The sequence below is a fragment of the Heteronotia binoei genome, chromosome 14, assembly GCF_032191835.1.
Source record: "Heteronotia binoei isolate CCM8104 ecotype False Entrance Well chromosome 14, APGP_CSIRO_Hbin_v1, whole genome shotgun sequence".
In the NCBI taxonomy this organism is placed as follows: domain Eukaryota; kingdom Metazoa; phylum Chordata; class Lepidosauria; order Squamata; family Gekkonidae; genus Heteronotia; species Heteronotia binoei.
Genome location: NC_083236.1, coordinates 72002523 through 72018254, shown reverse-complemented (window position 1 = coordinate 72018254; position 15732 = coordinate 72002523). Strand labels below are relative to the sequence as shown.

The 15732-nt window shown below is 55.7% G+C and overlaps 2 protein-coding genes across 2 annotated transcripts in view; one reads left to right on the top strand and one right to left on the bottom strand.

Annotated features, from left to right (window-relative positions):
* ZFHX3 (zinc finger homeobox 3) overlaps positions 1–15732 on the bottom strand; it is a 90353-nt gene that overhangs the window by 17731 nt on the left and 56890 nt on the right. Inside the window, exons 4-6 of the mRNA XM_060253937.1 lie at positions 10729–10836; positions 1529–1680; positions 54–254 (exon numbers count right to left, since the gene is read on the bottom strand). Coding sequence (XP_060109920.1) covers positions 54–254; positions 1529–1680; positions 10729–10836 — 461 coding nt within the window. The remainder of the gene's footprint in view (positions 1–53; positions 255–1528; positions 1681–10728; positions 10837–15732) is intronic.
* The window catches only part of DHX38 (DEAH-box helicase 38), a 138613-nt gene that overhangs the window by 115170 nt on the left and 7711 nt on the right, over positions 1–15732 (top strand). The window lies entirely within an intron of this gene.

The following is a 15732-nucleotide window of genomic DNA, read 5'->3' as shown; positions in this document are numbered from 1 at the left end:
TGAGAGCCTGAGTACTCGGGGACTTCTAAATAAATAAATACCAGGAAACTCACGGTCAAAATGAGCTTCTCAACACAGTCCGGGGAGACGCTGTGCAGGTGGGTGAGGTGCAGCTGCAGGTGGATCTTGTTGCTGAGCATGTCCTGGCAGAGCGGGCACCGGAGCATGGGCTGCACGGAGTGCTGAGTCATGGCATGGACCCGCAGCCGGTTCACGTCTGGATTGCTGTACTTGCAGTAGGGGCACTGATACATCTGGGGAGGAGAAGGGGAAATCACACATTGTGGGGCGATGGAGAGCTCACCAGAACCATGCTCATCCACCCAGACTCACAAGAGGTGCTTTCTTCCACCCACTACAAGGCCTCTGAAACTGGGGGCCGGAGGAAGTAGGGCATGGCTGGATCAGGTATGTTTAGCCTGGAGAGGAGGCGGCTGAGAGGTGAGAGGATCACCATCTTCCAAGTCCTTGAAAGGCTGTCCTAGAGAGGATGGTGTGGAATTGTTTTCTGTGGCCCCAGAAGGTAGGACCAGAACCAGCGGGTTGGAATTAAATCAAAAGAGTTTTCAGCTCATCATTAGGAAGAACTTCCTGACAGTTAGCGGTTCCTCAGTGGAAGAGGTTTCCTCCTCGGGAGGTGGTGAGCTCTCCTTCCTTGGAGGCTGGATGGCCATGGGACAGCAATGCTGATTCTGTGAATTAGGCAGATCATGAGAAAGTGGGCAGGAAGGGTTGATCAGTGCTGAGTTCTCATGGCGCTTTCTGACATGCCCAGGGAAATGCTGATGGCCACTCTGGGTTAGGCAGCAATTTGCCTCCAGGCGGGTTTGGCCAGGGGTCCTGGTTTGGTTTGGTATTTTCATTTGCCATCTTCTGGGCTTGGAGTCTGCAGGGGCTAATGGAGGTGTGTGGGAGGGGGGAGGTATCTGTGAATGTCCCGCATTGCACAGGGGGTTGGAGGAGATGACCCTGCAGGTCCCTTCTAACTCTAGGATTCTAGGTGAATGAAAGGAATGTCAGTGAGGGGGGTGGGCGGAAGAAAAGCTGGTCTTTACATGACTTCTGAGGGGGCAGCTGCCCTGCTTCACCAGATGGAGCCCCTGCGGGCAGATCTTACCACTCACTGTCATTCCTGCCCTGATGTCCTTCAAACCAGACTGCTACAATACACTTGTTGTGGTACAGTCCTTGAAGACAGTTCAGATGCTCCCAGCAGCCCGGAGAAGGTCTGGCCTCCATCTCCACTTGCTTCCAGGCACTGAGGCCAGAGCCTCTCTGGAGGCCCCAGCACCCCTTCCTTCAGCTGCCAGGATCGGGGCCTTCTTTTGGGGGATCCCAGAGCAAGTCTGCCCTGGTCTCTTTTTTGCCATCAGACACACCTGGGACTTCTAAGCACCTGTCCTTCCTTGCTTGTTTCTTGAAAGGCCATCTCCAAGGCCTTCCGCATCCAGGGGACTGAGGCAAGCCACCCAGGCGGAGCCCGGACAGCGAAAGGGGGTGGGGTGGGGGAAGTCCCCTCCGGCCTCACCTGCTCCGGCTTGCTCTCCTCCAATGCTGCCTTGGGCCATTTGGCCCCGCTGGGCGATTCCGATCCCCTGGGACACGAGGACGAGAGGCGTCGGGAGGAGGAGGCTGGGGCTCCTGCCACGGCCACCTCCTTCTCCACCTGGGCTGCCTGTGCTGCAGCAGAAGAAGGGAGAGGAGAGAGGCGGGTCAGTCCAGACAGCAGCACCCAGCAACCCCCCATTCCACTGAATCATCCACAGGGCAGGCTGCTCAGGGCACCCAGCAAGAAGCGGGGCTTCCCATTTCACAAGCAGTAGCAGAGGCTGGGGGGAGGGGTGCGGAATTCATTGCTCCATGCAAGCCAACCCAGAGGGCCCAGATGTCCCCCAGCAAACATCTGAAGCACAACCAAGGGACCGGGGGGGGGGGGAATGGGTGATGCATCAGTGCGTATACAGTCCCATGAAAGATCCTCAAAAGCACACTTTTCAGCAGCTGCAATCAGCATCTTTGGCAGCGCATAACACCCCCCCCCCCGTGCTTCTACTGAGTTATCAGGAACATCACAATGCCAAACCTGATCCTCCCCCTTCCCTCCACTGGAGCAGACTGACTTCCGGCTGATCACGCTGGCCTTTGCAGGGTGGCTGCGAAGACAAGGGTGCCAGAGCCTAAGGGGGCCCCCCTGCAAAACCCTCCCCCCACCTCACCTCAGGAGCATCCTAGGAATGATCATGCTTTGGCCACCTTCCACAAGGGAGAGAGCAGACTGTGCAGAACGGGACCTCCGTCTCCAGCACTCACAGCCCTGGATCCGACCGTCTCCCGGTGGGGGGAGGGGGGGCAGGGGCCTCTGAGCTGTATGGACAGGATCCCCACAGAGATGGCCCCTGCCTGGCCCAGCTCCTCCACAGCCTCAGACTTCAATAGGCAAGAACAGGAAGGATTGCCCTATCAACCTGCAATGCCAGTGGTGACCAGAGGCAGGGCTTTTTCAGTGGTGGCTCCACAGCGGCTTGCATGGCATCGGATGAAATTTTTAACACATGAGCCTTTTGTTAGGGAATCCTGGGTGGTCTTTGCACAACCTGTTCTATCAGCTGTTTGATTTATTCCCTTTATGCTTTATGTTGTGTCTCCCTGCTCTTGCTTGCAAGTTTTGCTTGAAACTTACATTGATTTTCTTGTTTTACTGTCTGTACTGTGCTTCCAGCAGAATGCACAAAGAAGCTGTGGAATTGTGACTTTGCAGGGAATCTGTGCCTGCATCAGCCAGTGGCCCACACAGCAGGAGCACATTCCCACCGCTCCCCCCCCCCCCGCCAGCTGAACTGCTTCATGGTGTAGGAATGCTTTTTGGCCAGAAGTGCACGTGGCATGTTTTCCAGGGCAGGGGTTGGCTGAGTGCCTTTCCCAGCCCCCTGCTCCTCCCACTCCCCGCCCTGAAGCAGCACAACCCAAGGGTGCGACCAGACCCCCGCCCCCCCCAGCCAGAAGCCACCACAGGGAGCGTTCCAGGAAGCTGGTGCTCTTCCCAGAATGCCCACCCTGTGACCTCTGACCTCTGTGCCCTAGAGCACATAAATCTGCAGGGCATCTATTATTTAAAAACTACAAGGCCCAGCATCTTCTGCACAGCCCCCGCCTGCCTTCCTAACAGTCCTTTAATCTGTCTCCAATCGACTTCAAACCCATTCCACCCTTAATGGGAGTTATTCATTTTCACTTGAAAGGTAATAGATGACAGGTGGATATTTAAGATGATGGACTGGCTGCCGATTAACTAGGCGGTTTAACGCTCCCAGCTAGCCATACCTCCCTCCCCCTAGCCCCACCCCCTCTGCAAATGCACTGGGAGGACATTCGGCAGCAGAGCCTGGCCATGAGCCCTGCTCAGGGGCTTCCAGGGGAGCACCCAGAAGAGGCCACAGCCCTCGGCCACCTGGACAAATCCAGCATCTGGTTTGAGCTTGCACAGAAACGGAAGGCGCTCCAAGACTCCTGCCGTCATCAGTAGATGCTCTGTTCTCCTCCCAACCAACTGACAGAAAGAGAGAAGCCACCACCATGCAGGGCAGTATCAAGCAGAAGGACTGGTCTTTGCCCCAAGGAGCTTCCAGTCCCAAACCGGCGTGGCCACTCCATCCACACACCCCCCCCCCCAAGGCTTGGGCTTCCTGCCAGAAGGGAGGGAGGGAGGGGCATCAGACAGCGAGAAAGGGGGGAGTTGCTGGAGGGGGCGGGAGGGGCAAAGACTGTGGAGGGGGTCTCTGGAGAGGGAAGGGAAGGGAGCAAAAGCCCCAGAGGACTTGGAAGGTGGAGTTTGTACTCGATCCTGGACAGGAAGGGGGTCACGGAGTGAGGAGGGGGGGCAGAATGGCCAAGACAAAAAATGGCTCAAACAGGAAGCTGAGGCCCTGCTCAGAAGAGAAAGGCTCACCTTCTGCCATGGCAACCATGGGAGGGAGAGATGCCCAAGGCTGGGCTTCTTGCCCACTCTGCAGCCTGGATCGGGACCTTGCCAGGCAGGAGAGGAAGGTGGGGGAGGGGAGAAGGCCACCCACCTGGGACACGCCCCCCCCCTGGAGGCAGCCATCCCTCACCCAAGCGGAGAGAGCAGCCAAGCAAGTGCCCAAGCGAGACTGGAGGCAGAGAGAGACAGACCTGCCCCCTCCCCCCCCAATGATGAAGCCACGAAAGAAAGGGAGAGCTCGCCAACAGAGGAAGCCAAGGACCGGGCGGAGGGAAGGGGCTGTGGGTGGTTGTGCCTGGGGTGGGGAATTTAGGAGGAGAATGAGAGAGAGACTGAGGAAACAGAGCTGGGGACATTAAAGTGCCCCTCAGCAGGCCAGGGTGGATGGCCCAGAGGCCCAGCAAACCAGCACCTTGGGAGCTGCTTGCCAGACCCCCAGCCAGTAGCCCCAGTGACGGCACTGCCTCCCCCCCCCACATACTTGCATTTCGGGCACTTCAGCTCCCATCCCCTGGAGGGGCTTTCCTTCTGCCCACTGGGAGAAGGGCCAGGAGTCCCAGCTTCCCTGCCAGGCTCGGAGGCCTGGCCTCTGTGTCACTACAGGGCATCGTTTTAAAATGACATGTCCAAGATGGCCGTGGAGAACATCAGAGAAGCCCTCTTGGATCAGGCCAATGGCCCCTCCAGTCCAACACTTTGTGTCACATAAGAACATAAGAGAAGCCCTGTTGGATCAGGCCAATGGCCCATCCAGTCCAACACTCTGTGTCATATAAGAACATAAGAGAAGCCCTGTTGGATCAGGCCAATGGCCCCTCCAGTCCAACACTCTGTATCACATAAGAACATAAGAGAAGCCCTGTTGGATCAGGCCAATGGCCCATCCAGTCCAACACTTTGTGTCACAGAAGAACATAAGAGAAGCCATGTTGGATCAGGTCAATGGCCCCTCCAGTCCAACGCTCTGTGTCACATAAGAACATAAGAGAAGCCTTGTTGGATCAGGCCAGTGGCCCCTCCAGTCCAACACTCTGTGTCACAGAAGAACATAAGAGAAGCCCTGTTGGATCAGGCCAATGGCCCATCCAGTCCAACACTCTGTGTCACATAAGAACATAGGAGAAGCCATGTTGGATCAGGCCAATGGCCCCTCCAGTCCAACACTCTGTGTCATATAAGAACATAAGAGAAGCCCTGTTGGATCAGGCCAGTGGCCCCTCCAGTCCTACACTCTGTGTCACATAAGAACATAAGAGAAGCCCTGTTGGATCAGGCCAGGGGCCCATCCAGTCCAACACTCTGTGTCATATAAGAACATAAGAGAAGCCCTGTTGGATCAGGCCAGTGGCCCCTCCAGTCCTACACTCTGTGTCACATAAGAACATAAGAGAAGCCATGTTGGATCAGGCCAATGGCCCATCCAGTCCAACACTCTGTGTCATATAAGAACATAAGAGAAGCCCTGTTGGATCAGGCCAGTGGCCCCTCCAGTCCTACACTCTGTGTCACATAAGAACATAAGAGAAGCCCTGTTGGATCAGGCCAATGGCCCATCCAGTCCAACACTCTGTGTCATATAAGAACATAAGAGAAGCCCTGTTGGATCAGGCCAGTGGCCCCTCCAGTCCTACACTCTGTGTCACATAAGAACATAAGAGAAGCCCTGTTGGATCAGGCCAATGGCCCATCCAGTCCAACACTCTGTGTCATATAAGAACGTAAGAGAAGCCCTGTTGGATCAGGCCAGTGGCCCCTCCAGTCCTACACTCTGTGTCACAGAAGAACATAAGAGAAGCCATGTTGGATCAGGCCAATGGCCCCTCCAGTCCAACACTCTGTATCTCACAGTGGCCAAAAAAAACAACCCAAGTGCCATCAGGAGGTTCACAAGTGGGACTAGAAGCCCTTCCACTTTGCCACCCTCCCCAGCCAAGCACCAAGAATACAGAACATCCCTGCCCCAGACAGAGTTCTAACAATACACTGTAGCTAATAGCCACTGATGGACCTCTGCTCCATATTTTTATCCAACCCCCTCTTGAAGCTGGCTATGCTTGCAGCCGCGTTCTGTTGCAGTGAATTCCACATGTTAATCACTCTTTGGGTGAAGAAGTACTTCCTTTTATCAGTTCTAACCTGACTGCTCAGCAATTTCATTAAATGTCCACAAATGTCCATATTGTGAGAAAGAGAGAAAAGGACTTCTCTATCCCATGCATAATCTTGTAAACCTCTATCATGTCACCCCGCAGTTGATGTTTCTCCAAGCTAAAGAGCCCCAAGCGCTTTAACCTTTCTTCACAGGGAAAGTGTTCCAAACCTTTAATCATTCTAGTTGCCCTTTTCTGCACTTTTTCCAATGCTATATCGTTTTTGGGGAGCAGTGACCAATTGTCCGCACGGAATGAGGCCACACCATCGATTTATACAGGGGCATTATGATACTGGCTGATTTGTTTTCAGTTCCCTTCCTAATAATTCCCAGCATGGCATTGGCCTTTTTTATTGCAATCGCACACTGTCTTGACATTTTCAGTGAGTTATCTACCACGACCCCAAGATCTCTCTCTTGGTCAGTCTCTGCCAGTTCACATTGGTTTTTCACTGTTTCCTTTTATGCTCCCGGTTTTTGTTGTATTGTTTTATTTCATGAGCCACCTCAAGCAAGGCTCCAGCAAACAAATGGTCTAAACAAATTAAAAAATAAAGGCAGGGGCTTCCTTTTAAAAAGGCAGCATAAATCTCTCCGTGATTACACCATCAGAAATGGTTATAAGAAGGTACAGAAATGAAGGTTATGTTAAATCAGTGGAAACAACACAAGCAGATCATCTAGGGGATGAAAGGTTATGCTTCAACCCGGCACCCTCCCAGTAGGTGGTGGGAGTAGATGGAGGCCAGCCCCCCCCCGCCCCCGCAGAGGTGTGTTTGGGAACTGGGGACCCTTCACAGGCTCTGGCTCTGAATTAGGCCTGGAAAGGACCTGATAGCCAGGGCAGCTCTTCCAAAACGGTCCCTGGCTGCCAGGCTGTGTAGCAGGCTGACTGGATGTGATGAGAGCACCGACCACCAAACACTGAAGACTAACAGTGCAAGACACCCCCCCCCCAATCTAAGAACACTCCCCACCTGGGAACCTGCTGCTGGCCACGAGGCAAGGGCAGTTCTGGGAAAAGGTTTCAATGGAAACTACCATGGCAATATGCTGCCACGTGTTTAAGGAAAATGCATTACCAAATATTGCCCATGGTTTTCAATGTTATAAACTTTAACTTAATATCCAGTTATGCCAGTAGCCTTAACTACTGTGGCTGCACAAGGGTGTTCTGTCTAAGGAATACCCTTTTCCTTGTTCACTGCATATACTCACACACATACAAATTTTACCCTCATTTGTTCTACCACTCAAATGCCAAAAAGGAAAATTAAATACAGAGGTCCAGTGGTAGAATGGGGCCAGCACTTTTGCAGCTTTTTCCTCAAGCTTGGTATACCTGGAATTTATCTTATAGAAAACAGACACATTTATCTATATAGTTAATTCTCAGCATGATTCCACCTGTAGATACTTAAAACTGGAGGCTGCAGCTATAAAGATACAAGACAGACCTTTCTACAAAACTAAGAAAAGCTCCAGGTTTGCAGAAAAATCTGAACTGCCCCCATCCAAAATAAACAAGCAGTTAAAAATGCCTAAAATAATAGAAGCAGACCTATACTTTTTAGAAACAAATGCTTTTGGAGACTTATACTTTTAAGAAATGTTACAGTGATTGCTAGAAACAAATTCCTAATGTAGCGGCCATTAGAGGGGTTGCTAGGGAGCCACAACAGTATTGCCAGCCTACAAGCCTTGGTTTCTATCAGTAAAAGGCAGGGTAAATAAATAATTAAACATAAGCTAGGGAGCAGTTAAAAAGTAGGTTGGATGGTGGATGAGAAGGAGAGAAAGAAGCAGAAAACTGAGGATATGGGAGCTTCCAGGAGGGGGGCAGAGCAGAAAATGAGATGGCCACTGAAACCTTGGAGTCACCCACTCGTACTTTTAAGTCCCACAGATATGTCAAACAGAACAGTTTTATATGCTTCATTACAAATGATGCATTTTACATTGCAAAAAAAATACGTTTTCATCTGATAAGAAGATATGTGTTGCATATAATCCAATTTTTTCTCCCCCCCCCAGTAAAAACGGGGTGGGGCTCATTTTTTCCTTGTGATTTCAAACTTTCTGGTAATTTGATCTCTCTGTGTGTGAGGAGGATTTGACCTGGCATCTCCTTGGGCACAGGCTGACCCTCTAGTGGCTATGCTGCTCGAGGCAAGCATCGGCTCAGCGACAGGGGTGAGGGAATCATCTACCACTGGAAGCCCTGGTGTGGAAAGGAAGGGCAGAAGAAGAAGAAGAAGAGAGCAGAGCTTGCTGTTGAGTTTCTTGGTGGCTCCTGCAAACAAGCCAGGACTGAGCACTAGACTACAAGAGGCAGGATGTGAGTTCCGATCCCCACTTTGCTGTGCAGCTCCCTGCTTGACCTCGGGTGAGTCACCCTCACAGCTTAGCCTACTTCACAGGGTTGTTGTGAAACTAAAACGAAGCGTGGGGAAGAGGCACTTGTATGCCCCTCTGGCACTTGAAGAAAGGTAGGACAAGAATCTAGTCCATACAAAAAGAGTGTCTTCTGGACTCTCCCCCTCCCTGCAAAGAGCTGGTCCAGCTGAAAGGAGGTGCCCTGCCATTTGCGGGCCGCTCGCTCTCTCCCTCCCTCCCATCCGTTGTGTTGGCAGAAGCAGCCCAGAGGTGAGGCCTGGCGGCACAGGAGGGAGGGAGGAATGATGGCTCAGTGGTAGAGCATCTGCTTGGTAAGCAGAAGGTCCCAGGTTCAATCCCTGGCATCTCCAAAAAAGGGTCCAGGCAAAGAGGTGTGAAAAACCTCAGCTTGGAACCCTGGAGATCCGCTGCCGGTCTGAGTAGACAATACTGACTTTGATGGACCCAGCGGGGTCTGATTCAGTATAAGGCCGCTTCATACGTTCATATGAGGGACCCTGGGACCAGCACCTTCCTCTCCCCAGCCCTTCCCCCTACATTTTTCTTCACTGAAGCAGCACAACGGCCCCTTCGTCCAAACTTCCATCTACTCATCCACCAGCAGCATAATGGAGGAGCCAATTAAATTATTATTAATTCATGCAGCTTTCCGTAAGCTGGGAGGGGGGTGGTTCTCAGTTCTCTGCATTCTATAAAGCAGTGGCACCCAGGAGTTGGCAGTTTCCACGGATCATCCTGCCCTCCGCCCCAAAAGTGGAGCGAAGCCCCCACCCGGAGAAGGGCAGGGGGAGAAAGACTCTAGCCATGGGCTTCCTGGGGTCTCAGGGGAAGCCAAAGCCGGGACATGGCGTTTTGTCAGCTCCACAACACCCACCCGCTAGGGGACCTTTCGGATCACTTGTGCGGGGACCTGAGGCCTAAACCAGGCAATGTGGAGGAAGCAGCAGCTGGCCCTAAAAGGAGAGGGAGGGAAAGAGGCGGGGAGGAGACCAGGTCCAAGGAGCACCCCCAGGCCAAGAGCCAGGCACTGCAGCCGCCCTCGAGCAAGGCAGGGGGGAGAGTGTGGTCCAGGAGGAAGGAGAGGGCCAGGCTCAACTCGTCTGGGGGCAGATTTCTTTTAAGCAAATAGGAAACACGCCCCCTCCCAGCACACCTCTGATGCCCCTGCACCTTTTGTCCAGCAATGAGAGGACAGCCCCAGACCCATCTGAGAGGAGTGTGGGGCTTGTGCCGTGTCCCAGTGACCCAGAAGCCAGGCGGGGCTGGCAAAACAATTCAAAGAAAGGCCCCAGTCAGCCCTGCAGCCACGGTTCGGCACACCAAAAGGGGCACCTCAAGCTGGAGGGGACCAGAAAGACCCTTCACCCCCTGGAGAGGGGGGAGGCTTGGCTCAGAGAGTCCTGCCCAGAGCCTCACTCAGCCACTGGCCTTCATGAGAAGCATCAGAAAGGAAGAGGAGGAGGCTGGCGAGAGCCCCCCAGAGGAGGGGGCAGCCGGGGGCACCACCGTCAAGGCCAGCCAGAGTTTCAGAGAGAGGGCCTTGGAGAGGCAGCGCTCCAGGGGGCCAGGAAAGGGCTTCAGAAGTGTCTGGTGGGTCTCAAAGGAGTGCCTGTACTGGAATCTGGCTGACCTCGGGCACCAGAGCTGATCCCGTGGAAAAGGGGGTGGGGGGAGTGGCAGCGGGCCCAGCATGAGCGCCCATCCCCCCACGCACTGCCTGGCAGCCTCTTCTGCTCACAGCTGCCACCAGGCCCCAGAGCAGGATGGGCCAGCCAGCCTGGGCCTCTCTTCCTGCTTCCCTTCCCAGTCAGCAGAGGCAGGAGGAGTCCTTCAGGCAGGCGGGCGGGCGGGCTCTGGCACTCCCCATCCTCCACCCGTGCCGCTGGCCTCCTCTCAGCCCACCCGGAGGCCTTCCTCCCTCCCTGCCTCCCTCTTGCCCCTCCTAGGCAAAAGCAGGCTTCAGAGGCAGCCGCGTGAGGCCTGGCTGTTCCCAAAGATCTTTGCAGCTACCACGGCAGCCTCTGTTTCCCCAGAGCTGGGGTTTGCTTCATGCCCCAACTCTTTTCTTACGGGACAGGGCACGGTCAGGCTCCACAACCAGCTCAAATCAGCAGCAACAGGATAGATGTGAGAAAAAGCAGCATGCCGCCGAGGAGAATGTCAGAGAGCAGGCAGCAGGGGAACCCACCCACCCACTCACCTGTCCACTGGCTCTGGTCCCTGTCGGCCGGGCCCTCTGAGTCTTGTGCCGGCTCTTCCAGGTCAGCAGCCATCTCGCTGGGCCCTTCTGGGTCTTCCACGGGCTCCTCTGAAAGGCAAGGAAAAAAGGGTCAAGGAAAGCAGGACCCCAACACTTGAGGCTGTCTTGAAGCCCAAGGCGTCCCCCCGCAGGAGGCCTTGCTGGGCCCAGGGCTCCAGGCCCTGTCTGGCCAGACCACTCCCTCCCCGCAGGCAGACGGGCTCAAGGGAGCCCTCCCAGTGCGGGGCAGGGAGACCCCAGCTGGGGCAGGAGTGGCTCAAGGCCAGGAGCCCCTTGCTGGGCGGAATCTGGCCCCCCTGTGGTTTCCCCTGGCCAGCCCCTGTCTGCTTCTAGTAGGACACCACATCTTTCGAGAGGCGCAGAGGAGAGCCATGCAGAGGGTGACGGGGGTGGAGGTGAAGCCATACCAAGAAAGGCTGCAGGACCTGGCAGAGGAGGGGCCGGATCCAATGGTCACACTTCCTACGAGTCTGAAGGGGGAAGAGGGAGTCACTACAGTGGCCGTGGAGGAGGAGAGGACGCGTCAGGTGGCGAGATGCCCGGGGGTGTCCTGGGTTCTCCTTCTGCCCACAAGCCAGCCTGGGGGTGGCGGCCTTTCTAAAAGGCAGAAGGGGAAGCTGGGGAGCTCCCTTCCCCTCCTCCTGAGAAGCCATAAGGATGACGCTTCTCCAGCCCTCCAACATGAGCAGGCACCACGATGGCTGCGGCCCCCACAGGGATTCAAGGCAGCCAATTCAGGCCACCAGGGCAGAAAACCACACGGAAACCCCCTCCGAGGGATCGCTCCCCCCCCCCGTCAATCTCGGCTAGGTGTGGCCCGTCTGGTGGAGAAGGTGGGGAGGCAGGCAAGGCACCCCACATCCTGGGGAAATGGGAACGCCAGCCTCATGCCTCAGTGAGAGGGAGATGCTCTCCATCCCCACACCAAGGGCCAGGCTGCTGGGGCGGGCGGGGGGGGGGGAGAAGGACCACACCCAAATGCAGCCCCCCCCCCGGCCAGCAGCCTCAAGGTGCTCCAGGCCCTGTGCCTTCCCGGCAGGCAGAAACCAGGCTTTGGTGGAAGCACCCGGCTGCAATCCCTTCCGAGGAAGGAAGGAAGGATCTGACCCTTTGAGCCAGCAGAGAAGGCCCGGGGGAGGGAGGAGGCACGGAGCTGTCTGAAGAGTGCTCACTGCACCCCCCCCCCGCCCCCGTAGGAAGGTCAAGTCTGCTCTGCTGCAAAGGCAGGTGCTTCCCCAGGAGCTGCAGGAAAGAGTGCAGCAGCAGCTGCCCCCACCCCAGCCAGAGAGAGAGCAGAGCTTTCCTCCTCTCCCTCCCTCCGCATCCCTTTGGAAGGGGGTTCCTGAGAAGGCTGCAAAGGGTGGGGGGGAGAGAAGAGCCGTCTGCAATCAGGCCATCTAGCTAGCTGGGAACCACTGGCTCCCAGGCAGGCGGGCAGGGAGGGAAGGAGGGCCTGCTGGCTCCCCCCCATCCTGCAATCCCAGCAGCTGCCTAGAGGGGTCACCCTCTGCACGGCCAGTGAGCAACGGCTGCCTGCCGGCCAGCCTGGCCTCTCTGGGCTCCTCTCAGAAGCATGTGGAAATAATAGGCCTTTTCCAGCAGCCCGTCTGCTCCAGAGGAAATAAAACAGGACATTCACAAGCACTTGCACCATCTGTCTTTATACCATCATCATCAACAGGGGGAAAATAGCTCTTTAAAATGGATGAAAGCCCAGGCTGACAGTAACCAGGAAAATGTGAGCTATGAATTCCAATGGAGGTGGGGAAATGAGGGGGACACGTGGTGGCCCCTTTTGCCTCCCCCCCCCCCCAGCAGTGGAAGCAGGAGGGCCGAGTCTGGGCTGCTCCCGGCTGCCTCCCCCAAAGTGGGGAGAATGGGGCAGGGAGGGACGTGGCCTGCTCCTTCTGCAGAGGAGAGCCCCCCCCAAGCTCCCCCTCCCCACTCTTGGCTGGAACCAGCAGCCACACCTCCTCCCCAGGTGACGGCCCTCTTCCAGAGAGGTGGAGGCTTTTCAGGAAGCAGAGATGGGAAAGGGAAAACAGCGAGGAGGAGGAGGAGGAGAAGGGAAATAGAGCATGTCTTCCCCCCTCCCACCCCCCACAGACACACACTCAAGAGCCGAGAAACATTAGCTGTCATGAACCACAATCAAATCGGGTTTGAAATATTTAGCAGTGGCTTGGAAAATGCAATGGTCCCGCTCTGACAGGCGAGATGGGCACAGACACCCATTCTCCATTATAATGGAAATATCCCGCCTGTTCTGAATATGTATAACCCAGAAAAATATATTGATTTTTCATTCGGCTTTAAAAAAACTGAAATGCCCTGCAGCTGTCAAAAGCCTTTTGTTAAAAGCTCATCTTCCTGGAAGGAGGCTTACCAGAAACAAGTTTTAATTGTACACAGAGCAGCTTCTTTGAAACACGAAAGGATGCCCCCCAGCCAGAAAGCCCCCCCCCAACACAACCAGGAAGCTGCTCTGGCAGGCAGCTCCCTCCCCTCGGCCATGAGGTGGCCACGGCCCAGTAAGGGACAGCTCAGACCCTGGACCAGTCCCCCCACCTCACGGGGCCTGTTGTGAGGCCAGAAGGGGGAGAGGGAGGTAGAGCCGGACACCAGCAGAACTCCCTAGAGGCTGCAAGGCCTCCGTGCCAAAGTAGGCACAGGCTCAAGGGTGGGCATGTTTACTCTCAGGTAATGCCTCCACAGCAGAGAGGCACTTTGCCTCCAGGCCTCTGGAAGCACTGCCACAGAAGCCGAGCCGCAGGCCTCTTGTCAGCAGGGCAGCCCTTGCACCTCTCACCAGGCCCAAAATGGCACCGCCATGCTGCAGCCACGGACCACCTCAGCCTCCCATGCCTGTCTTCTAGAGAGTTCAGCGGTGCAAGCCGGCGGGCACCTCATTCTCTGACTAGAGGAGGAAGGGGATGTTCATTCAGGAAAGGTCCTTGGGAAATGGCCCAGAATGACAGAGATGGAATTCAACCCTCCACATTGTTCAGAGCTAGCCTGCAGGATTTTATGTATTTCGAAGAGGACTGCAGTTTTATACCCTGCCCTTCTCTCTGAATCAGAGACTCAGAGCGGCTTCCAATCTCCTCTGTCTTCTCCCCACCCCCACGACAGACACCCTGTGAGGTGGGTGGGGCTGAGGAGGTATTTATACCCCACTTTCTCCCCTGGGGGGACGTAGAGCAACTTCCGACACCGTCCTCCCCTCTTCCATATTATTTTCATCCCAACCTGCCAGTGAGGCCGGTCAGACTGAGAGAGTCCAGTCCAAGGTCACGCACAGCACAGCAGGGATCTGAACTCAGGTCTTCCCAATCCCATTCCAGCAGCCTCACCACCATGCCCCTCGCTCTCTCTCACTCCTCCTGGCTTTAGAAAATGGCATGATTCAACGAGGATGACAGGACATTAAACCTGCCCATTCAACAGGGCAAGACAAACAGCCATTTAAAAGGCTACAACTTTCAAGCAGCCCAGCTCCCCCCCCCCTCGCAGCTGACCACAACTTCCCCCCCTTGACCTGCTTCTGCAGCTGCTGGGCAGGCACTGGGGGGAGGGAGCCCAGTCCTTGTCTCAGCCTTCTCTCCTCTGAGGGGCAGCGTGTCTCCGTCAGAGGACAGCCTCTTCTGAGATGGGCCACAGGAGATGGCACCTGGACTCCTCTGCATGGCCCAGCACCCTGGCACAATGCACTCAGGAGGAGCCTCTCTCAGACATACAAGCAGCCGTGTCCACCACGACGAGGCACAGACTTTCTCTGGTGGCCCAGCAGACCACTGTCCGGGAGCCAAGCCCCGCCTGCCCCTTGCTTGTCTCCTCCGAAGCACTACTCACGGGTTAATTAAAATGTTCAGCCCCTGCCAGGGGCTTTCTCCAAGGGCCCCCTCTGGAACTGGAGGTGGCTCTGGGGCCTCCTGCATGAGGAAGGAAGTGCTCAGCCAGCCGTGGAGCAGGAGAAGCAGGAGAGAACTTTCCAGATGCTGAGATGGACCGAGGCTGCGGCCCCAAGTTCTCCCCCAGAGAAAAGACCCACGGGGCCTCCTCATCCCGGCAGGGCAGCAGGCTCGAGGTGCCCCCAGCAACCTCCTCCACAGCCCCTAATGCCATCTCCCCCAGCTGCTGGGCCTGGCTTTCCCTCCTCCTGGCCCTGCTCCAGCTCAGGCTCCTGGCGAGGGCAAAGCAAGGCCCGGCTCCACCCCACCGCTTGCCTTCCCTTCAAGGCAGAGTGAGGCCAGGGCAGTGATGCAGCTCCCGACCCATCGTGGAAGACTCCCAGGCTTGCGCTGCCTCCAGAAGGACCTGCACTCAGAGCGGTCTGCTGCTCTGGCAGCTGTTCCTCAGCAGCACAGAAGGAGCTCTCTCTCGTGAGCCAGCAACAGGGGCTGGGAGGGCACCCAAAGGCTTCCAACAAGGCTTCGTGCTGCCCCCCCCCCCCCCCGCTTACAAACGTCTCTGATCATTCACTGCACGGTGAGTACAGACGAAGGGAGGCCCTTGTGCTGCAGCCCGCAGAGAGCCCTATTGATCCGAGACACACTCGGTGCCTTCAAAGTTGTTTATGATCAATATGCAAATGGCTCACGGCATTGATCTAGTATTAATTTCCAATTAGGGAATCCACAGGGGGTCTTCCCAGGGTCAATACCTAACAATGCAAAGGAAATGCCACAAGGAAGTCTCACACTTGGCGCTGGGAGGCACCACGGCACCATCCAAGGCGGCACCCACCCACCCATTTGAGTCCCACGGCCCTGCTCCATTTCTTGCCATTCTACTCCACCCTTATTCTGTGCCACTCCAGAAAGATGCAGGGACCCCTGGAGAGAAATTACATCAGAAGGACAGAGAGGCTGGAAGGGGAGGGGCTGTGCGGGCCAGAGAGGGGAGGCAGCCCAGTAAGGCTGAGAATCCAAGAGAAAGAGAAAG